Below are 24,242 nucleotides of genomic sequence, written 5' to 3'. Positions count from 1 at the left end.
GATCTAGTAAAATGTTGGAACACAACAGCGCTGGAAGCTGGACTTATTGATGTCTTTGGTCGGCCAGACCTTTTCTTATGCACATCCTGAACAGAACCATCAGCTTCAAATTTATCCCGAATACGATAAATTGTTGAATGTGTTAGTGGCTGAGCTCCGTTGTAACTCCATGTTTTTGTACTTCCAGTACCACTTCAATACAGCCCTGCATTGCTCAAAGGACAATCTTACTTCATTCATTGCTGCACTGTCTTCTGCTGGAAAATGCGCGCCAAGATTGTCGCGCCATTCATGTGACTCTCATCATCCATTGAGAAAACAATGGACTATGCTACCGCGCATCATCATATTGTTCCAAAGATATTAACTTTCAAAGAGTGTCTACATTTCTCTGGACCCCTCTGTATAGATAACCAGACATGAACAGACTTTGTAACAATTCCTTATAACTGTAGAAGCATTGGCAGAAACTATCAGTGTAAGTTTTTCAAAAAGAGTAAACAATCAAATTAACACACAAGAGTCACTTCTCTAGATATTATCCACTTACATCGTGTAATGAGACTATTCACACTTTCAAAGTTCTATTACACATCCAAATTGCCACTTCATTGGTGGTAAATTGTCATTCTTTACCGCAACTGTCATCATGCTCAGTTGAGAAATCTGATACTTTTTGACCTATTTTCGACAGTTACACTCGGAAAATGTCTAATGGAGGTGAGGCGCTGAAGGAACTAAAGGAAGAACCACTCAGCTGCATAGTATTGAAATTTATCATTTTTGTAGCCATTTCGTTTCAGTTTTGACTCGGTCAATTTATAACTTTTAGGTTCTTCAGTCTGTTGAAACTAATTTTTGAATAAATAACAGTTAGAAACTACCTGAAAAAGAACCAACTTAATTTTAAAAATAATACATGTTTTGTTTTTGAAAGATCATCAGGTTGGTTATCTTGGTGGTTGATCACCATGGAGTGGGTATAACTTTTTTATTTTAACCTTCTTTCTCTTGGTATCTGCAGCTACTTTCCACCATATATCAGATGGTGCAATACCTGCCGAGCAATAAACCTTGTCAATAGGTGTAGGTTTCAGACAGGAATTATTTGATAGGATAGTCGGCTATGTGGGAAACGACATGGAAAGAAATGTGATTGTAGCGGGAGATCTGAATTTGCCAGATGTCAATTGGGAAGGAAATGCGAATGACAGGAAGCATGACCAACAAATGGCAAATAAGTTAATATGGGAAGGACAGCTGATTCAGAAAGTGATGGAACCAACCAAAGGGAAAAATATCCTCGATGTGGTGCTGATAAAACCAGATGAGCTCTATAGGGAAACTGAAGTAATAGATGGTATTAGTGATCATGAAGCTGTTTGTGTCATAGTTCAAAATAAATGTGATAGAAAGGAAGGTCTTAAAAGTAGGACTGTTAGGCAGTACCATATGGCTGATAAAGCAGGCATGAGGCAGTTTCTAAAAAGTAACTATGATCGGTGGAAAACGGTAAATAAAAATGTAAACAGACTCTGGGATGGGTTTAAAGAAATTGCTGAGGAATGCAAAAACAGGTTTGTACCTTTCAGGGAGGTAAGGAATGGTAAAGACCCACCTTATTATAATAGAGAAATAAAGAGACTAAGAAGGAGGTGCAGACTGGAAAGAAATAGTTAGAAATGGCTGTGGAAGTAAGGAGAAATTGAAGGAACTTACTAAAAAATTGAATCTAGCAAAGAAGGCAGCTAAGGATAACATGATGGCAAGCATAATTGGCAGCCATACAAATTTTAGTGAAAAATGGAAGGGTATGTATAGGTATTTTAAGGCAGAAACAGGTTCCAAGAAGGACATTCCAGGAATAATTAATGAACAAGAGGAGTGTGTATGTGAGGATCTTCAAAAGGCAGAAGTATTCAGTCAGCAGTATGTAAAGATTGTTGGTTACAAGGATAATTACATGTTATAAACCTCATTTTAGGTCCGTATTGAAAACTTAACAGTTCAACAATAATAAAGGTGTTTTAATTTGTTCCACCTATTCAATACTTATATTTTCACTTATAGTGGTTACATAATTAGATTCTTAGTTACATGGGACATGTTTCACCCCCAATTAAGGGCATCTTCAGCCTAAACACAATCATCAAAAATACAATTAAATTAAAAGTGGAAGTTAAAAGTTTAGTCAGTTATTAAAATTCGGAACATAAAAATGTGAAAAGTGATAAAATATAAAAATGCTAATGGAAAACTGTCTTATGATTAAATTATAATCTTGTCAGAGACTAAAACTTCTTCTATTAAAATTCCAATTAAAACAGTTCATATAAAATATTAGTGGAAAATCAAAGTGGTAATAATATAAAGCCAACGACATGAGGGCGTGAACACAAGCATAAACTTGATTGTCATGAATACAATCTTTCCAAGGCCGCTGATGAAATTCGTCAGCAAGTGAGGCAGAAGCATCTGTTGAAAAATTGTAAGTGGCCGTTAGCACCGGTAGGTAATAAAATGGCTGAAACCTTGCCAGAAAATGTCAGTAGATGCAGAAATAATGTTTTCTGTAAGAGAAGGAAAAGAAGAAATAAAAAATTGAACGTAAGGAGAGAATTCGGTTTACATAAAATTGAAACAGATGAGGACTTACATGTAAGTGGAAGTTGTTATTTGTTATCTACTGTTGAGTTAGTTGCTGCCCGTCTGTTGGCTCTGAGTCTGGTGTTGTAACTGTGCTGCAGAGGTGGCAGTGAACTCAGAGGGGAAGGAATAGGGGAGTACGGAAGGGAGGAGAGGATGGGTGGAGTCAATTGTGACGAGGCTGACAAAGGGGCGGAGTCAACCGCATTGATGGAAGTAGGCCTAATATCTGTAGGTATGGGAGGAGTATTAGAGTTTGAAGAATTAAATATATTAGGTATCCTAAAATTATTCGAACTAACTGACTTTAATGATTTCGGCATTAATTCATGTAACATACTTTTATTGTCCGTGGTTTCATTGAGATTCTGTTGCTTATTGTACGTCCGATCTAAATAGATGTATAAACTTTCTAATTCGTTCAGCATTCTTCCTTTTTGTATGTTTCTAATTATCGCTAAGTCTTTCTCAATGGATTCAAATCTGTGACCAGTGTCCCTCATATGCAAACTCATCGCTGAATATTTCCTATGTTTTTCCTCGTTAACATGTTCCATGTATCTTGTCATAAAACTTTTCCCAGTCTGACCAACATATGAAAAATTACACTGAGTACATTTAAGTCTGTATACTCCCGATCCCAAATAACGATTTTTATCATAATTAATGTAATATATATAAATGTTGAAACACGGGAAAGTTCAATTGGCACTATACAGCAAGTTGTAGGACTATTAATTATCATTAATGAGTTGTATTTTACACCTAAATAAGTCCTAAGGCACAGTTTGTACTCGCACTCTTGTACTATGGCATTAAATACGTGACTTGAAATATCACAGTCTATGTCACAGTTCGAGCTATAAGTCAAGTTACTGTAGTAATAAAATGATTTCGCTTCTGCAGTTGAAAGCACAGTCTTTCACCACACAGTTTATAAGACATGAAATGAGACACTAGCACAGTTCATAATAATCACAGGTTATGTCGTAATTCAGTATAAGAATAACTATCACAGTCCGTAAAATGCTCGGATAAATGCAATTAAGGTCACTTCTAAAACAGTCTCTTGAATCCTAATATTCACTGCTTAAGTGGTTTTTATGAATGAGTTCTCATAATAAGAGTTCATGTGACCTAATATTACTATAAAATGTCCTTAATATTCAGTACTTTTCTTAAGACCCTAATCGAATGTTCAAGGAAAAATGTGAAATTAGCCACACTCAGTCCTATTAATTACTGAATATTTGAGTGGAATAATACTTCAAATAGCTCACAATATTAATCGTATGTGAGAAATGCGTCTCAAAATTAATGAAATTGTCACAAATTGTAAGTGTAATTTATCATGCACAATTTCCTAGTATGCTCGTCACTGTATCACGACAGTTCAAATATGTGAGGAATTAACAAAGCCCGTAATACTGTCGAATGGTAAGTTAAACACTGGTATTCACAGTCCTGCTTAAATGCACAGTCTCTATATCAAGATCACCTGTTCAAGAAATCTGTAAATCTTATACAACGAAACTCGGTTTGATAGAACTTTATAACATCTCACACGTCCACGACGCGGTTGAAACTTCACTTACTACGATCTCGCACAAATTCAAAGTTTTAGACTATGACTTACACATTTCTCGCGAAGCGCGACGGAGCAGTATGACTTCTAGCCATGATCGAGTTGTAGATTTCAACTGACTATACCCTTGAGTCATTGACCTATTTATATTCTGCTGGGAGCGAGATACATGTGGTGCTAACGTCACTTGATCTTCTTCCTCTCTCTTGCTGTCTCCCTCATACACACACAGAGCAGTAGAGACGAGAACATTCCATTGGACAGCTGTTCCTTATGTTGCAACTCAGCCATTCTTTCATGGTTAAAGATTTTATAACTTGATGTGCCAGGGCCTATGCCTTCCTGGTACAATATATTGAGTCATCTTCAGCCACGGTCGAATTGGAAGATATATGTACATGTATAACCATAATAATTTAAACACTCTTGTATGTCACAATTTAAAGGCTTAATTTTCAAACATTGATGAAGTCCGAATAACATATCCAAACTTGAAACTAAATGATGCATCAAAACTGCTGTGGTTGATACCGAACTATTTAGTCGCTCTTACAGCAGCCAAATGTTGAGTTGATCTGGGAGTTGGTATCCTAATAATAATAATAATAATAATAATAATAATAATAATAATAATAATAATAATGTTATTTGTTTTACGTCCCACTAACTACTCTTTTACGGTTTTTGGAGATGCCGAGGTGCCGGAAAATAGTCCCGCAGGAGTTCTTTTACATGCCAGTAAATCTACCGACACGAGGCTGACGTATTTGAGCACCTTCAAATACCACCGGACTGAGCCAGGATCGAACCTGCCATGTTGGGGTCAAAAGGCCAGCGCCATAACCGTCTGAGCCACTCAGCCCAGCAGTTGGTATCCTTATCTGTATAGATGAGCAACTTGATATATAATTTATGTTGGTATTGGTATTGAATAGTTGGACCCTTCTCTACCCTTTGATAGTGGAGAATTCAAAGCGTGCAGAACATAACTGTGATACTTGTGGGTAGTAGCTTAACTACATTGCTCCCTTCCTGACTCACAGCATGTCAGAGCCTTTAGTTATCCGGTAGGCTATGGTTTAGCCCAATATTTCTGATCTTCTTTCTCTGATGCATTAAAGAAAATGATCTGTCCAAGATACTTGAAAAATGAATGCAACATTTGATTTTTCTGTTTTTGTATCAAGACATGCAGGGTTATTATGACTGTGAGACATCATTACTTCAGTTATTTTCAATAGAAATCTGGAGACCTAAAACTTCAGCTACTTGATGTAACGTTTTAGCCTGGAGGTGGTGATATTGAGGTCATTTGCTGTTAGGACTAGATAGTCTGCAAGAGCAAGGCAATCGATGTTCTCTATTTTGGATCCAATGCCCAGTGGGTAATCTGTTTCTCCACTCATGGATGACCTTTCAAGAACACTGTTGAAGAGAATTGAGTGAGAGTTCATTGCCTTGAAACACACCAGTCTTAATCTCTTAGGATCTACAGATTTCATCACCCCACAAATTTCACTTGTAAATTGGTAGGTGTTGGCCAAGAGTTTGCTTGATGATGGAACGAGTCTTGTCCGTGCCCATCTGCTTGAGACTGAATCATTTGAAGTCGTAAGCTTTCTTGAAATCAACAAAAGTCAATACAAGTGGTTTGGCATGAAGAGATTGGTTTTGATGATACGCTTTTGTGAAAAGATATGTTCTCTGCAGGAGCAAGTCTTAAGAAAGCCAACTTGATTTTCTCCAATCTGTGGATCAGCAACAGGTTCAGTGTGACTTTGAAGTGCTTTTGACAGCATTTTATAGGTAACTAAAGGCAGTTATACACATCTGCTTTATTGCCTTTTTTATGGACAGGATATACAGTTGCGACAATAAGTATTTTGACAAATGTTCTTTGATGGGACAGTATATAAATTGTACTTTAATCAGTAAAAGTCATTGCATTTGTTATGAAGCCCTAATTAACAGCATTACATGTTGTAATACAAACAATATTATACTATTATATACTATATTAAATTATATTATACTTAAGCCATTATGGTGTATTTATTGTTGATCACTAGATAAAAAGTATTTTGACAAACAGCATACTTGTAACACAAAATAGAAAATGTATCTTTCTAGATGGTTCAGAACTCATTAGTACTTGTTTTGCGTAGCCTTTTGACTTAATGACTGCAGCACAGCGTGAGGACATGAAGTTGACTAGTGAGGTCAAGTGGCTCTCGAGTATTTTCTTCCATTCTTCGTTCAAACATTGTAGAGGTCGTGTTGAATATCTGTTGCCTCAGTCTTTGGTCCACTTCTTTCCACAAATGCTCTTTTGGATTTAAATCTGGGTTCTGGCTCGGCCACTCAATCACCCTAATCTTATTCTTCATAGAAAGTCTTGGACCTGATGAGAGGTGTGCTTGGGATCATTGTCCTGTTGAAATGTCCAATTTCTGTCTCTTGTCCTTCCTAGGTTTAAATCTTGTCTTTTTATCGTTTGGCAACATGCTTTCTTTAAGGTTGTCACATTACTTGAAGGCATGCATAGTAATCTTCAGTCGGTACCAATGGACCAACATCTGAATGGGAGAAAAATCCCGTGCTTTACAGTGGGTATTTGGTATCGGATGTTCCTTTCGTCTTACAGGTCTGCATTCATATCGAATTCCATTGGAAGAAAACAAATTAAATTTACTGTCATCATTCCAAAGCACACGAGACCACTGTCGACTGTTCCAGTCTTTATGCGATGTGACAAAGGCAATATGCGCCTTCTTATTCTTCAGTGATATGAACGACTTTTGTGCTGGGGTATCATCCTTGCGAACTGGACTGTCTGAGGATCGATGTTATGCTATTATTGGATATGTTGTAATTGTGGTATTTGTTTAGTTGTCTTTGTTTTTGTCCACAGCAGTCCTTCTCGGATCAGCTTTTGGCAATCTTCAAATGAGATTTTGACTTGATTTTGTTTGTTGTCTGTGGTCCCTGTTAACTGTTTCTTTTTCCTCCAAATGTTTACTATTTGTCTGGACAGACCAAAATCTTTTGTTATCTGTTCCTGCAATTTGCCCTGTTTAGGGCATTTATCACAGCATTTTTTAGGTCTGCTGAATATTCCTTTGTCTTTGGCATGTTGGCAGGTATCTGAATAAACAAAATAAAACCCAATGTAAATCAGCTGTATGGGACGATAAGCAGTATCAAAATACTTTTTGACTGACCAAACTAAAATTTTTCCTTCTGTACTCGCCAGTTGTGCCTAGCTCCGATCACTGTTCAGGCGTCTGCATCTGACTGAGGAATGTGCATGGGCTACGAGGTCAAACGTTGTGTCCTCAACATGTGCTCCATGGGTCAAAATGTGTTTGTCAAAATACTTTCTGTTGACACTGTATAAGAGCTGATTTCCACTCCATAGGAATAGTTTATTATTCCTGTATATCATGGAGGAGTTATTCCATTTTAACAACAAAATTGGGACTAGACATTTTGAGAAGTTTGACAACTATGGAATCCTTTCCTGATGTCTTATTGTTTGGGACAGATGCACTGATTTGAGTGATTTCTTCTCAGTCAGGAGGAAGAGAATCAGGTGAAATGAAGGATGGACTAGAAATTGTAATCTCTGATGATGGAGGAGGGCAATTGAGAAAGGACTCAAAATATTCATTCACAGTTGTGATTATTCAGAATAAGATTGCTGTTATTGTCCTGGAAACATAGAAAAAGGGCTTGAAATCCAGATTTGAAAGTATGCTAAAAAAAGTCGCGAGTGTTTTACCTCCTGAATCTTTCTTCAGTGGTCTCAAGCTGAGCCTTTTCATAACCACGTCTTGCTTTAATGATTACTTCAGTAGTCAGATTACGTTGGATGAGGATTTCTTCAGTTTTTACTGTCTCATTCTAATGATTCCAGGTTTGAGACCTTATTTTAAGAGCTTCATCACACTTTTCAGTCCACCATGGGCGTTTTTTTTTTTTCCACTAAATTGTTTGTTAGATTATCAGCATCCTGAACCTTTGTGGAAATGTCTTCCCACTTGTGTGATTCTAGAGACTCAAATGCCTTCTGGTATTTATGAATGACCTTTTGATTTATATTGAGTTCATTGTTGTCATTGTTATTATTGTTATTATTATTATTATTATTATTATTATTATTATTATTATTATTATTATTATTATTATTATTATTATTATTATTATTATTATTATTATTATTATTAATTTCATTTTTTGTAATTTTTTATCATCTTTTGTTATCTTTTTTCATGAATTGATAGACTGAAAGGCTATTAGAAAGATTTTCGTGAGTAGTGACTTACAGAACGAGAGAGAAAATTATTTTATACTAGTAAAAGAAACTTACAACATATCTGTTCATCTAAAAAAATCTCCTTGTGAAAATAAGTGAAACAAGATTCTGAATGACTTCTGTTATCTTTCTTTAGCAGTACTTCTTAATGAGATATCCTTCTGGTTCAGCTGCTTTCTTTTGGATGAGATGTGTTCATCATTTCTGTTATAATCCCAAATGTTATTTTTTTTATTTGCAGGGAGTGCCTTGGAGAAGCTCACGCCCCTTGTGGCTGTAATCAATGGCTGCAGTGGCAACAAAAAATCTCCGAGGTAAAACCTGAAGAGTTGCGTGCATCTTGTGTGGAGACAGAGGATGCAGCAAACTGTTTATGGTTGGTAACCAACTCTAAACCCTGCCCTAATTGCAAATCGCCTATACAGAAGAACGAAGGCTGCAATCATATGAAGTGCTCAAAGGTAATGTTATAACAGTAGTTGCACATATTGGTATTTCTGGCTGGGAGGGTAGGGAATGTGTCTTTCCTCAATAAGTTGTCAACATCCCTGTAGTTTTAAGAGAATAATAAATATTATTAAGTATCTTCCTGAAATGATAATCTATGCATGAAACTATTGAAGTGAGAGGAAAAAGAGAAGTATCAGGAACAAACATTTCTGGATGATCCCCCTCCCTCCTTATGACACTGTATATATCATTTTAGTGTTGTACTGTATGTTATAAAATAGAATCCAGTTGGATGCCATATGAATTTACTTATTTTCCTTTCAGTGCAAATTTGACTTCTGTTGGGTATGTTTGGAGAACTGGAAGAAGCACAGTTCAGCAACTGGAGGATATTTTCGCTGCAACAGATTTGAGGCTGTGCATAAGGCAGATGAAAAGCAAGGCATCCTCATTAGTGAAGTAAGATTCTGTTTTCTGATAGTTTTATTTAATTTGAATTCATGAAGTGCCGTATATGTAGGATTTATTATTATTATTATTATTATTATTATTATTATTATTATTATTATTATTATTATTATTATTATTATTATTGCACATATTGGTATTTCTGGTTGGGAGGATAGGGAATGTGTCTTTCCCCAACAAGTTGTCAACAATGGCAGGGGGTAGTTGGAATTATGCAAGTCCAAGTTAGGAAAGAACTTGATGGATAAAGCGTGCAAATAAACTGGCACTGGTGATAGGACCACATGAGGTGAATAGAGGAGGATAGTTTAATTCATAGTTAATTCACAGATGCTTTCAGACTGAATGTTGAAAGGGATAATGGTCCATAGTGTATATGTATTGCCCCCGTTTTGCCGGGCAGCTCAGCCGGTAAGCAAAAGTTCCCAGAGGCGGAACGTTCGCTTACAGGCAACGCTAAATTATAGGGGTCAGGGACAATCTAGGGACTGACGACAAATGAAAACACTAAAAAGAAATGGGTTTTAACATTTATTAAATAAAATATCAGCACTTTCCATATTCTATAAATATTTTCAAAATCTTGAAATAAAATATTTATCTCTTCCGTGCTGGAATTCACCCGCAGTTCTCCATTAAATTTCATTCTGTAAAGATACGAAAGTGGGTTTTAATAAATCGTCTTAGGAAATGAAATAAATTATTATTTGAGAAAATCCTATCTCAAAATATCAAAAATCTGAATTACTTTCCTTTTTTAAATTATTATTTAAGTTAGCAGTACTCTGCGATTCATTTAACCGTGAGTCAAACTTTTACATCAGACGAAAAATCAAATAAATCATTTCTATTAATTAAATATTATTCTAATTACAGCAATTATTTAAGCTTCAAATTATATAATAAAAATATTTTGAAATCAAATATCCAACTCATTAAATTCTTATTTTTATATCAATTGACCTAGTGTTGTGCACAACTCACAATAAAGACTCAAAATTCTCGCATTGTAGCGTTAAACATTTTACATTTTGTGAGCTTAGTTCATTGACGCGATCCTTGCTTAAGTATTTTCCCTAGAAGCAAAGATCCTAATCTATCTTATTCCGTCATAAAATCACTTAAAGATTCATAATTGAGCCAAATATGCTCGCCACAAAACAACAAAATAATCAAAACTTTACGCGCTCAGCGTACACATATCATGACGAAATATAGCTATGGAAATCACAATTATAAACAAAATCAGTCATTCATCCATCTCACATTCAAGCTTTGGTCCACGGTAATATTATTAAATAAATTTATCGAATCCTATCTCTTGATTTTTATTTTTAAATTTTATTTGAAATATGAGAGTTTCTCTCGATGACCATATCAGACAAGGGCTACCATTACGATCGTCTGACGTGTGATTGTGACAGGATTATCACTTTTCCAAAGAAATAGATTCCACAACGATGTTCCAGGATAATTTTACAGTATAAATCATCTCTAAAAATTCCATAGAACTGCCTACAGTCACAGATAAATAAACATTCGCGTATACGGTCTATGAGTCACGACTACGTTATTTTTAATCTCTTATTATCTCAAATTATTGATCAACATGTGCTGCATAAGAAGAAATTATGTTCAAAGACACACTCTCTTCCTTAACTGACTCATGTAATGGACACACAAATAAAATCCTATCTTAAGATCCATTTACAAGTCTCAAAAATACCAATAACAGTAAATGCAAAATTTGTGGACATTCAAACCACGACCAATATTCCAGGCCAACATCTACTTCAATATAGCACACATTAATCACTTATAAGCACAGTAATAATTACACTCATGACCTTTAAACATTCTATTAGACCGTAATAATGTCAATTATTATTATTATACGCGCGCGGTCGCGTCATCGCAGGCTATGGTTTAATGAAATCATAGATGACTCTATTCTATCTCGAATCTATGGTAAACCACAAAACATCAAGGAAAAATCCTAAATTCACAGAACACGTCGATATTCTGTCCCAAATAATTCAAAAATTATTCCATCATTAATTTATAAATTAATAACTATTATCGCGTGGGTCAAATATTTTAACACTTTCCTAGACTTATCATGGGACAGTGAGAACATGTCACGAAGCACTCACTCAAATAGAACAAATTATAGGTCCCAAATACACTCTCACACATATCAAATCTACCAACACCAGTGAAAGAAGAGTGAAAATCCTAACTACAAAGACTATTAGAAATGATTTCAAATATTCAAGCAAGGACTACGTCTACATAATTATTACAACAGAAAATAGAGAAAAGTATAATTTAAAATCTTAGCTGTAGTAGACTTGGCTTTTGGACTCGGTTGATGATCAGTGAATATTTAACCAAACTCCATCTCCGATGTTATTCTCTCCCGGGCTGAATTATGCCTCGCATTTTAATGATACATGGCGGCAGCAGGCGAGGACTTAGGACAAATACAAACTCCGTCGTAATGCTGAAGTTCCATTCTTCCAAGATATTTCAGGATTGCTGGGGATCTTGCATCTTCTGGTGAAAGCTGAAACTAAAAGATCTGCCTTAGAAATAATTCTCAACACACACTCGATTCTTCAAGATGGCACAGTTTTACCTACTTTAAAAATTTTCTTCAGGTTTATAAAGGTAAGGAAATCTGAACTGCGGCGTTTCCGATATTTCTGTGTCCCAAAATTTCCTCAGAAGCAGAAAATTTATCGTCTTTCCTCTAATGAATGCTGGTAATGTTCCACGTCGGATACGCTGTTTCCAACAACACATGTGCTCAAACAATTACTCCCGTAGACAACTGAGCAACTGAGCGAATGCAAATGAGCAGAACAGAATGAGCCGAATGAGAGAGATTTCCCCAAGTACATGGGTATTTATTTCTTCAAGACGTAGGTGTGTTTGTTAATTAATTTTTATTGGCTGAGATTTTGCGATCGGGCTAACCTTGCGGTCCAATTGGTTAAATATCATGACGTCAAAATCTCAAAGTATTGATCGCTTTTAATCTGGTCAGGTTCCTGTCCACGTGCCACCCCTCTGAAGTCTTCAACAAGGCACAAAAAGAACCCAGACTCGCATACACGGCACGGGAAAAACCTGTTTCCCTGCTGGCTAGCAGACAGTGCAGAGTTGAAATCACCTTCCTGGATGATAATTTTATGCATTGATCCACACCATTAATAAAATATTCTTTCCATACAAACCAATAACCAATTTTCAAGGGTGCAGTATGTATGTATGTTGTTGTTCTTCTTATTGTTATTATTGTTCCAGGGATATTGTGGAACGCAGAGGTGTAAGAAAGTGCTGACATGAATGGGGGGTAGAGAAAAGATCAAATTTTAATTAAAAATTCTATAATTTGAAATTTATTATTTCCTAGTTTTTGTTGTTGTTTCTTTTCATATCTTAAACTTTGTTGAATGAGAACACACAATAGTTGGAAATACATAGGGGGAGATCTACAACTCTAGAAACAATAATTATTTGAAATCAGGTACAGTAAGAGTTGAGATAGATAGCTCAAATGTTACACCATTCCCAAGAGCACAGTTGCTCCAATTAATTACAAGAAAGGAGAAGGGCTCCAAAATTTACAACATTAGAAAGAGCGTCTTTGCTCCACACAATTACTCTCTAGAAGATTACACTCCAAACTTTACAAGATCTAAGCCTCTCAACGGCACAATTTAACTTTTACATTAGGTAAACATTAACCAATTTCCACTGACTTGCTCGACAGTCTACATTGCATAAAATAAGAATAATTAACAGGGGCAATCAGTGCCTATTTTACCTGGGCTTAGTAAAAGGAAAAGGTTAAAGTTATTGGCCGAAAATCAAAATGTTAGGAGGCGAACACTTGCACTCCTTTGAAATTCACATGAACATAATTAAAAACCTTATGTGGGGTTATAGCCCGACTTTACAGAGGCTAAGCCTATACTATGGAGGTGACTAAATGGAGAGAAAATTTAAATTACCAAAGGAAGAGAGAAATTTTAAAGTTTATGAAATCATAGTCGCCTCAAAACCAAGTTGAAGGGGGAAAAGAGGGTTCCTACTCTTTATTCCCTAAGTTAGACTAAGGTCTTTAGACTTGTTGAAAAGTTGCATGTAAAGATTACATTAAAATAGGATTTTTGAAACCTTTCCCTCGAGTTAGCTTGCTCAAACTATTACATGATTAAATGATGTCTGCCATTACCTTGAGCTGGTGGACCTTCCGGAGATGGACGAGGCAAGCCCTCCCCTGCCTCCTCTAAGAATACACTCTACTGCTGGACTGGAGCAATCAAAAGACAACATGGCCCAAAAGGTCCCAGTTTTTATAGCGGAGAGGAAGGTTCCAGAAATCTCTGGGCCGAAGCCCTGAACCATCGCCCTCTACTATGACTGCGCTAATACGCCTTCTCATTCGCCCAGTCACACATGTAAACGAGCAAACACGGCGTAGTTACCAGTTCGGGCGCTTGGAGCGCTGAGAAGCTGGCATTACTCTGCTTAACGAGACACACTCAGTGATCATTGCTAATAGTGCTGGAGTAATTTGAGCCTGTGTTTACCTTATTTAGCTTGTTTCGTTGGTCATGAACCGTTTTAATGTTTATGTACATAATATTGTTTACTACTGTGTGCCTCAATGTAAGATGAAAAGCAGATCGGCAAGTGGGATTTCGTTTCATGAATTTACTTTCAACGAGTAACAACGACATAAATGGCTAAATGTTACTTCAAAACAGAATTTCCCGAAGAATTTCAATTCAAGATCATCGAAACGATATGTTTGCCACACCGAATAAATCCACACTTTCACGCTACGTAGGAGATATAAACTGCGAGACTGGAATAACACTCTTAGTAATGGAGCGCCTCTTAGCAGAAAGTCAGTGCCTAAATGAAGAAGAGAAATTGTGATTGTTGGTAGTTCATCGAACAACATATGTTATATGAAAAGAAACTCGACACCTTCTTTCAACAGTAAGACGCTTCATTCCATGTTAAGCGAATAAAAACTAGGTACTCAAGATGACTGTCATGCAAGCAAAAGTAGAAATCGAATTACCCCAGTCAATAACCTTTTCTGTTTTATAATTTCTGCTGTGACTACAAAATAAAGGTTACAGCATCATTTTCTTGTTTAAGAGGCTTTTAGGCACAGAGCTACATACCGGTACTTCAACACTCAAAACAATAAAGGAATTCGAAGCTTGCGGTTTTTTCGTGTTGCGCATTGTGAGTGACAATCGTAAAACTAATGTAAGCAGAATAAGAAGAATGTCTTCTTCAAAACAAATTAAATCGAAGATCTGTTGTCCTGTTGATAGTGAAGTACCTCTTCTTGCTTTCGACATATGGCACATTCTGAAAAGTAAGAAATTCCTTACCGAAAAAATGATTTTATCAAGAAACTATGTGAGATGCAATCAAATGAAACGGTGAAACCGGTTCATTCTTCTTATATGCAAAAACATCGAGCCGCCTAAGTTTAAGAAAATGAATGTGCTGCACGCGAAAGATATTTTTGCGACTGAAGTAATAACAGCCCTAGAATATTTAAAAAAGACCATTCGTGTACAGATATGTACGATTTTTTAATGCAGGTACCACTGTCAAATACAAGTTATCGATAAAAATTTGATTCGACATACGTATCATTAGCACAAATGTAGCAACATTGCAGCCGGACAAGATGCTTGATTTTTTTTGACATAACCAAGGTGTTCAACAGTGCTAATGGACTTGACTTATAAAGGAGATTAAAACAGGCTGCAGTACCCATCTAATTTGTCACTGTGGATTTTGAAAATTATTCATGATTTGTATTTAAAGCATAAAAAATCCTGTCTATGAGTGACTATTTAGTGCCTGTGTTACGTGAATTTTCTCACTTCAGTCGTCCTGAAATCGGACATTCATTGTTACTGAGTGAAGTTATTTGCGAGTGTGCTATTCCGGTATTCTTAAATAACATAGCCACATAAATAACAGAGATCTTTGAAAGATTTTAACGCGAGAACGCGAAACACTTAAACAGAAAATTGTGTGAATATAATTTTCTACAGTATTTACTACCTGCCGTTAATTTATTTTGTACAGTTTTTCCGCTGCGGAGGGGTACGTTCTTCACTGAATTTCTTTATTAAGGTGTAAGGTGTGATTCAAATATGTTTTTTGAGTGATTGGCTATATATTTGAACAGAAATATAGTCAACACTTAACGTGTGCTGTTATGAACAATCGTGTTTCAATGCCAGCGAAGCAGCGCTCGGTGGTAGAAATGGGAACTAGGCCCATATCGCTCATATTGCTGTATTGGGAAGGCGTATTAGCGCAGTCATAGTAGAGGGCGATGCCTGAACATACCCACAAATTTTATTGGTTGATTAAATAAATTTCAAAAATTCCTTATTGGTTAATTTTTAAGGCTGGCAGGAAGAGATAGAAGTGCTGATAACCTTGGAGCCCTAAAAACAATCTACAAACAATTCAGTTTTACCAACTAAAGACTAAAAAATTCTCTTGAAAACTAATTGTCCATCTTCTCACCAGCGGGAGCACATAAGTTGACAGTAGAGACATCTGACGATAAACATTCACATTTCTTCCACTAGAAGTTTCACAGTTCATGCAAATATTCTCAGTGAGGACTAGGTACCCTTCCTTGAAGAATTCAGTGAGAGATAGCCTTCTGAAAGGTGCTCATTTTAAATGTACGGAGATAGTGTACCTCTGGTATTATTATTATTATTACCGGGCGAGTTGGCCGTGCGCGTAGAGGTGCGTGGCTGTGAGCTTGCATCCGGGAGATAGTAGGTTCGAATCCCACTATCGGCAGCCCTGAAAATGGTTTCCCGTGGTTTCCCCATTTTCACACCAGGCAAATGCTGGGGCTGTACCTTAATTAAGGCCAGGGCCGCTTCCTTCCAACTCCTAGGCCTTTCCTATCCCATCGTCGCCATAAGACCTATCTGTGTCGGCGCGACATAAAGCCACTAGCAAAATAAAAATTATTATTTTGAATTGGCCAGCTAAGGATTACAAAATTCAATTTTTTGCTTGGAGCAGGTCTGGATGTTTGGCCACTTTGTGCTTGTGTTCCTTTTACTCCTTTGTCCAGTGGGCACCTGTCGTGGCCTGAAACCACTTTTGTTTTAATATCTTTCTTGGAGGTGATCAGTGTAGTTCCTCCTGTCTTTTGGTCACTTCTGTTAGCCATGGTGTTTTCATCTTTCTGTTGTTCCAGTAAATTTGAAGCTGGTTAGTCGGTCTGATTGGATTCATCCATAGAAGGTAGAAGTCTCTTTCTGGCCATGTATGTGATCTTTTCAATGTACCTGTTCAACTCCTGGTTGGGTCGCCGCCTTCTTTGACTGGTCCCAATATCTTCAGCTGTGTCTTTCTCTGATGAATCTCCAGTTTGTCGGTCCTTTTCTGTTTAAGTATCGGATGCTTTGTGGCATACAGTGCTTCTAGTATAGATTCAGAGTTCCTGATTTCTATAATGAGGCTATTTACATGCTCAGTGAGGTCTAGGTACCCTTCCTTGAAGAATTCAGTGGGAATTCTATCTCGTTCAGCATCTTATTATTCTCCAGCAGTCTGATATCTTTTTCAACTTTTTTGCTATTTGCTTTACGTTGCTCTGACACAGATAGATCTTATGGCAATGATGGGATAGGAAAGGCCTAGGAGTTGGAGGGAAGCGGCCGTGGCCTTAATTAAGGCACAGCCCCCCACATTTGCCTCGTGTGAAAATGGGAAACCACGAAAAACTACCTTCAGGGCTGCCGACAGTGGGATTCGAAGCCACTATCTCCTGGATGCAAGCTCACAGCCGCATGCCCCTGACCGCACGGCCAACCTCGCCCGGTTTTCAGCTTCTTGAAGAGAAGTTGTTTTGCCACTGTGGTGCTGCTCTGGCTTTTGGGAAATTTTAGTAAATATTTCCTCCTCCACATTTTTTGTCTGTTCAGAAGTTCATGGAAATACTCATTCCAGCAAGTGCTTATGGTGTGGCTGTCTTGGAGAAGACTGGAAGCATCCTTGGATGTTAATGGTTTTAGACCCCAAATATATGGACCATATGAAGCTTTTGTAGCACTGAAAAAAAAGCCTGGAAGCTGTTGGTGCCTGCTAGTGTTACATTTCCTGGAATTTTTGTACTCACCCTTGTTTTTTAAGGAGTCTAGTAGGTGTGTGCAAAACGGTTTTGGCTTCTTGATATTGTTGTCTCTTGAGAACTGGGTTAGGGTTGTTCTGCCATGCTTTATGTGCTTTCTTATTTTGGTCTATGAGACTGAATTTTTCAGTCATTGTCATAATCATTTCATTTCATTGTCATTTTTCCTGATATAACCGACCCATTCTTTGCAGGATGATAGTTTGGCGAACGTAAATATTGAAGAATGTTCTTTAATGTCATCAGGATATGTACTGGGAAGATTTTCTCTCAGGAGTTGTTGGATTTTGGTTTTAGTGTTGTTATCCTTGAGATGGTCAGTGTTCAGTTTATACCCGATGAGCTGCTTCTGTTTCCTTTGTTAATCATGAACGTGTAAAACCATCCCACATAGTATCAGTGGGTGATTGGTCCAACAGTCATTAGCACTTTTCAGGGCTCTTGTGATAAAATAAAATTTCATAATTAAATACCAGTGTTTTGGCTTTGGGTGCTGTCAAGATGTCTTAAACTTATCTTGGTGACGAGCAGATTGTGTTCAGAGCATTTGGTGATTAGGGCAGTTCCATTGAAGTTGCATTTCCCTGTACCATCCTTATGATTTACACCCGACCGTAGTGCTGAATCCTTACCAACTTTAGAATTGAAATCTCGTAAGAGAATGATTTTATCAGCCTGGGGTAGAGTATTTTTGTTAGAAGTATGTCAAGCTGGAAGTAGAATGCTTCTTTCTGGTCTTCATCAGAGGTGAGTGTAAAAGCATATGTGCTCATGCAGTTCATAAATCTCACATTCACTGTATTGACACCACTATCATGTAATCATATATCAGTCATCAATGATCTGCATTTAGGGCGGTTGCCCAGGTGGCAGATTCCCCATCAATTGTTTCCTCATATTTACATTTATTTGTAATAGTTTACCTAGTTTTGTCTTAAATATTTTCAAAGAGGGAGCCTTCGTGGCTCAGACGGCAGCACGTCGGCCTCTCACCGCTGGATACCGTGGTTCAAATCCCGGTCACTCCATGTGAGATTTGTGCTGGACAAAGCAGAGGCGGGACAGGTTTTTCTCCGGGTACTTCGGTTTTCCCTGTCATCTTTCATTCCAGCAACACTCTCCATTCTCATTTCATAGCATCTATCAGTCATTAATATATCACTTTGGGAGCAGCGACCCCATCGTACTAATAGCCTATATATGATTCATTCATTACATCCCTGACCCGGTCAAAGACTGGAAAACAGGTTGTAGGTTTTCATTTTTTCATTTTCAATTAATTTGGAAATTTATCGTAAATTTCCTTGATAATTTATTCCAATCCCTTATTTCTCATCATCATCATCATCATCATAATCATTTCCCATTATCCAGCTGTAGCTGTTTAGGGGGCAAATATAGTTCCTCTCCACTTTCTTCGGTCTTTCCACCACTCCTTCTCCAACACTGTGTCCCGGTCCAGGTTTCTTTCTCTAATACTGCGTTGGATTGTGGCCTTCATCTCAATCATGGTCTTCTGCAGCCTCTTCTTCCTTGCATTTGCATTTCCAGCACCTTTTTTGGCATTCTTTCTTCACTAATTCGCTTTATATACCCAAACAATCTTAATTGGCTCTTCTCTATTTTATCATTAATTTTTTCCACTCCAATTTCTTTGTGGATTTTCTCATTCCTTATTTTCTCTCTTCTACTCTTCTGTATCATACTCCTCAAGAACTTTATTTCGGCTGCCTGTATTCGACTCTCATCCTTCTTTGTCATTGTCCAAGTTTCTGCTCCGTAGGTTGTTATGGGTACATAATACATCTTGTACATAGTTTCCTTTGCTTCCATTGGCACATCTTTGTCCCATAACATGTTTCTTACACTATGGTAGAAACAGCTTCCAGCTTGAATCCTCTTACTAATTTCAGCATCGAGTCGTGCATTCTCCATTAATTCACTCCCCAGGTATTTGAACGTTCCCGCTACTTCCAGGAGCTTGTCTCTAAGTCTAATATGACCTTTCCCTTCCTTCTCCCCTCTAGTCATAACAAGAGCTTTACTTTTTTCTACACTTATTTTCATTCCACATTCTTCAATCTTCTCATTTACCACATCCAGCTGTTCTTGAGCCTTCATGTAGTGTTCTCCTCAAATCACAATATCATCTGCAAATAACAACATGTTCATTTCTCTTCCTCCACATGTTGCTTTTACTGTTCTCATGATGTCATCCATTACTATTGTAAACAGGATTGGTGATAGAACACTTCCCTGTCTCAGCCCACCACTGATTTTCAACCAACTTGTCCTGCCAACTTGTGTTTGCACGCAACTGCAACATTCCTTGTATATGGCTATGATAATTTCTAATTTCTTTTTTCACCAGACTGTCCCAAACTTTAGTCCTGGGGACACTGTCGTATGCCTTTTCAATGTCAATGAATGTCGTCACTATATCATTCCCATACTCCCATTGTTTTCCATTAGTTGTCTCATAATGAAAATGGGCTCTATTGTTGACCTTCCACCTCTGAAACCAAACTGATTTTCCTCTATCTGATTTTTAACCCTCAACCTTATCCTACTTTCCAGAATCCTCTCCATTATCTTAGCAGCATGGGATATCAAGTAATTCCCCTGTAGTTCAATACTTTCTTATTGCCTTTCTTGAAAATTGAGATGATTATTCCTTTTTGCCAATCTTCAGGGACCTCCTTATTCTCCCAGACAATCCTGAGAACTCGATATGTACACTGCAGGCCTACAGCTTCAGCTGCCTTTATCATCTCCACTGAAATTTCATCTATTCCAGCAGTTTTTCCATTCTTCATCTTTCTTGCTGCCATTTCAATTTCATTCATTGTAATTTCTTCATCCATTTCTTCATCAACTAATTGCCTTTCCTGGTGGTTTATTGAATGACTGTCATTATTTCTCATGTACAGCAACTTCTGAAAATACTCTCTCCATCTATGCCTTATTTTTCTGGTTTTGTTAATTTTATGCTGTCTTCATCCTTCACAAATCTGGTGTTTACTTGATCTCTTTCTTTGTTTCTTAAGATACCATACAATAATTTCTTTCTGCCCTGCATATCATCTCTCAATTTCTGTGTGAATAAGGCCCAGCTTTTCCTCTTTTCTTCCTCCACTACTTTCTTGGCCAAAATTCTTTGCCTCCACATATTTTCTTCTACTTTCTTCAGTCTTAGATGTTTTCCATGCCATTTTCGTTTCCTTCACTTTACCCTATCATTCCACCAGTGTGTCTCTTTGTTTTTCGTATTTCCTGATATTCTACCACATACCTTTTCTGCACATCCAACCAGTGCTTCTTTAAATCTTTTCCATTCATCTTCAACATTCCCCATCTCTGTCTTAGGTACCAAGGGTATTATTTCCCTTTGAAATTCTTGTATGCTTTTCTCCTTCAACTTCCATACTTTAATTCTTTTCTCTCTTCTAAAAGGGTGCTTTTCAATCTTTCCCACTTTGTTTTCTTATTATCACAATTCTCTGATCTCCACCAAAGGCTTCTTCAGGCATGGCTGTAACATCTAAAAGGTTCTTCCAGTGTTCTTTCTCAATGATTATGTAATCAATCATGGTTTTTGTTCATCTGCCTCCCCAACCATTCCTTGTAATCTTCTGACTGTTCTTCTTCCTAAACCAGGTGTTTCCAACAATCATTTGGTTCCTCATGCAAGATTCCACCAACAACTCACCTTCTGGATTTACATTTCCATATCCCAAGGGCCCTACAACATCTTCCTTTCCTTGTCTTTCCATTCAAACTTGTGCATTTAGATCTCCCATCAGTAGCACTTCCTTATCTTCTATCTGTCTCTCCACTTCCTCTAAAAAGTCCTGTAGATGTTCATCTATGCAACCCATTTGTGGGACATACAACTGGAATAGATCTTTCATGCCATTTTCAAACTGGAGTCTCATCACCATCATCCTATTGCTGACACATTTTGTAGGCTCCACATATTCTTGGATTTCTTTTCTAAGTATGATGGCCACTCCATTTTTTGCTTCAGGTCCTCTGCTGTACTACAGTCTGTATCCTTCTTTCAGAGGAATCTCTCCCATACTCCTCTTCTTGGTCTCACACAGTCCAAGTATGGCTATATCTTTTTCTTTCATGAAGTCAACCAGTTCTTTTGTCTTTCCCGTCAGTGTCAGGACATTTACTGTTGCAATCTTCCTCGTTCTATAAATAAATATTTGCCCCAATCTGTCCTCTTGAATTCCAAATTTGTCTTCATATTATGATCTTTCCTACTTTTAAAAGCTCCACTCAAGTTTATTATTCTACTTATGTCATTCCACGCCAACTCACACCGCTGACAGCTGGAAACATATCGCATATATTACATGTTACAAATCTCATTAATTTATAAACTAGTATTATTCTTTGACATATTGCATAGTCGAGTATCTCGTCTTCTTACTTTCAAGTCTTCACAGCCCAAAATTTGCAACATTTTAGAAACACTGCTCCTTTGTTGAAATCAACCAGAACAAATTGTGCTGCTTTCCTTTTGAATTTTTTCTAGTTCTCTTATAAAGTAGTCCTGGTGAGGGTCCCATACACTGAAGCCATACTCTAACTGCAGTTTTACCAGAGACTTATACGCCCTCTCCGTTACATCCTTACCACAACCCTTTAAATACTCTCATAACCACATGAAAAGATTTGTAACCTTTCTTAACTACCTCGTTAATATGATTACCCCAATGAAGATCATTCCTTATATTAATACCTAGGTACTTGCATTGTTCCCCATGAGATACTATCACTCCATCAAAACAATAAATAAAACTGAGAGGAATTTTCCTCTTGGTGAAACTTACAACTTGACTTTTCATCCCATTTACATTCATACCATTGTCTGCTGTCCATCTCACTACGTTGTTTAAGTCCTTCTGCAGTCGCTCACAATCCTGCAACTCATTTACTACTCTATACAATATAAGATCATCTGCAAATATCCTTACCTGTGATTCCAGATCTTTAATCATAACATTTATATATATATAAGAAAACAAAAGTCCAACAATACTGCCCTACGGGGCTCCCCTCGTAATCATTACAGGATCAGATAATGCTTCACCTACTTCACCTCAAAAGGAAATATTTCTGGTTCCACCTTATTCAATACCAATCAGATACTTAAGATCTTCTTCTACTTATTATTATTGTTACGGGCTTTCCATGGTTCTCAGAGGTGTAAGAAGGTGCTGGTGTGAACGGGTGGACAGAGAAAAGATCAGAGCATAAGTTAAGAAAAATTTTTTTTTTTGGACATTTTATTTATTTTTTTATTTGGTAGTTTGAAAATCTGAACCAACAACAACAAATAACAGTTAAATATGAACTCATCAGCTCCCACAATAACAGTGACTTAAAGTCAAAAATCTGGTACAATGGAGAAGATCGACACAATAGTTTACAAGGAATGAGCTTTATAGCTCTAAAGGTACACTATTACAAGAGCATATTTGCTCCACCTAGTTACATTCTAGGGGACTGGGCTCCAAAATTTACTACAGTCCAGCCTCTCAGAGGCACAAGTATCTTTCCAAATTTTACACTAGATAATTTTCAAAAAAATGCATTTATTGTCATTTCTGCTTGGCACTGTCTATAAATAATGGCAAGGATTGCCCATTCTAAATGGCCTTAGTGTACAAAATGAAAGGTTCAAAATGATCGCCATGAACAAAATGCTAGGAGGCAAAACACTTGCCCTCCGTTTGAAAGACACAATCCTACATGAGCTTACGGCCCGAAGTTGCAGAGGCAAAGCCTATACTACAGAGGGATAACTAGATGTGAAATATTACCAAGATAGTTAGCAGAATTTAGAGTTTGAGAAAAAGTCATTCCCATACCAAATTGAGTGGGAATTAATGGAGGGTGAACACTCTTTTCCCCTAAATTTACATATTTCCCAGCAGGGATTTGAACAGAGTCTTGCCGAAAATTTACATTTAAACAGAAACTTAAGAATTTCACATTAAGCAAAGAAGTTTGAAACCTTCCCCTCAAGTTAACTGTCTGGAGCTATTACATGTTAAGAGATGTTTCCCATTATCTTGAGTTGTTGGGTCTTTCGACGATGGCAAGGCTGCCCCTGCCTCCTATTATGTCGTACACACCTAGACTGGAGCGATGAAGATGACAATATGGTCCTAAAGCGCCCAGCTTTTGTAGCAACTCAGAGGGGAAGTTCCAGAACTCTCTTGAGCTAGGCAGAATGTCTGTACACACTCGCAATTTTAATTGGCTAGAATAATATACACAAAAATTCCTGATTGGTTAATAACTTAAGGAAGAAGGAAGCCATAGAAGTACTGGTAACCTTAGAACATTTAAAAAAGAAAAACAATTTACAAACACTTAAGATTTAACACTATTGAAAATTGAAAATTCCCTTAAAAATAAATTGTCCGTCCTTAATTGCCAGAGGGCGCGCGCAGGCGGATAGTAGAGACATCTAAAGATTAAAGGTCCAAGCATCTTCAGATACATAGTTTAGGATTCACAGCACAGATGGCCTTCTAGAA

The 24,242-nt window shown here is 37.2% G+C and overlaps 1 protein-coding gene across 3 annotated transcripts in view; it reads left to right on the top strand.

Annotated features, from left to right (window-relative positions):
* Window positions 1-24,242, top strand: part of LOC136865936 (uncharacterized) — a 360,192-nt gene that overhangs the window by 183,095 nt on the left and 152,855 nt on the right. For all 3 annotated transcript variants that reach the window (XM_067142491.2, XM_067142489.2, XM_067142490.2), the window contains exons 10-11: window positions 8,788-9,007; window positions 9,321-9,455. In XM_067142491.2, the coding sequence (XP_066998592.2) occupies window positions 8,788-9,007; window positions 9,321-9,455 (355 nt within the window). The remainder of the gene's footprint in view (window positions 1-8,787; window positions 9,008-9,320; window positions 9,456-24,242) is intronic.

This window comes from Anabrus simplex, chromosome 3 (assembly GCF_040414725.1).
Source record: "Anabrus simplex isolate iqAnaSimp1 chromosome 3, ASM4041472v1, whole genome shotgun sequence".
Taxonomy (NCBI): Eukaryota; Metazoa; Arthropoda; class Insecta; order Orthoptera; family Tettigoniidae; genus Anabrus; species Anabrus simplex.
Note: the sequence above shows the minus strand (reverse complement) of the source record. Positions and strands in the feature narration are given on the sequence as shown.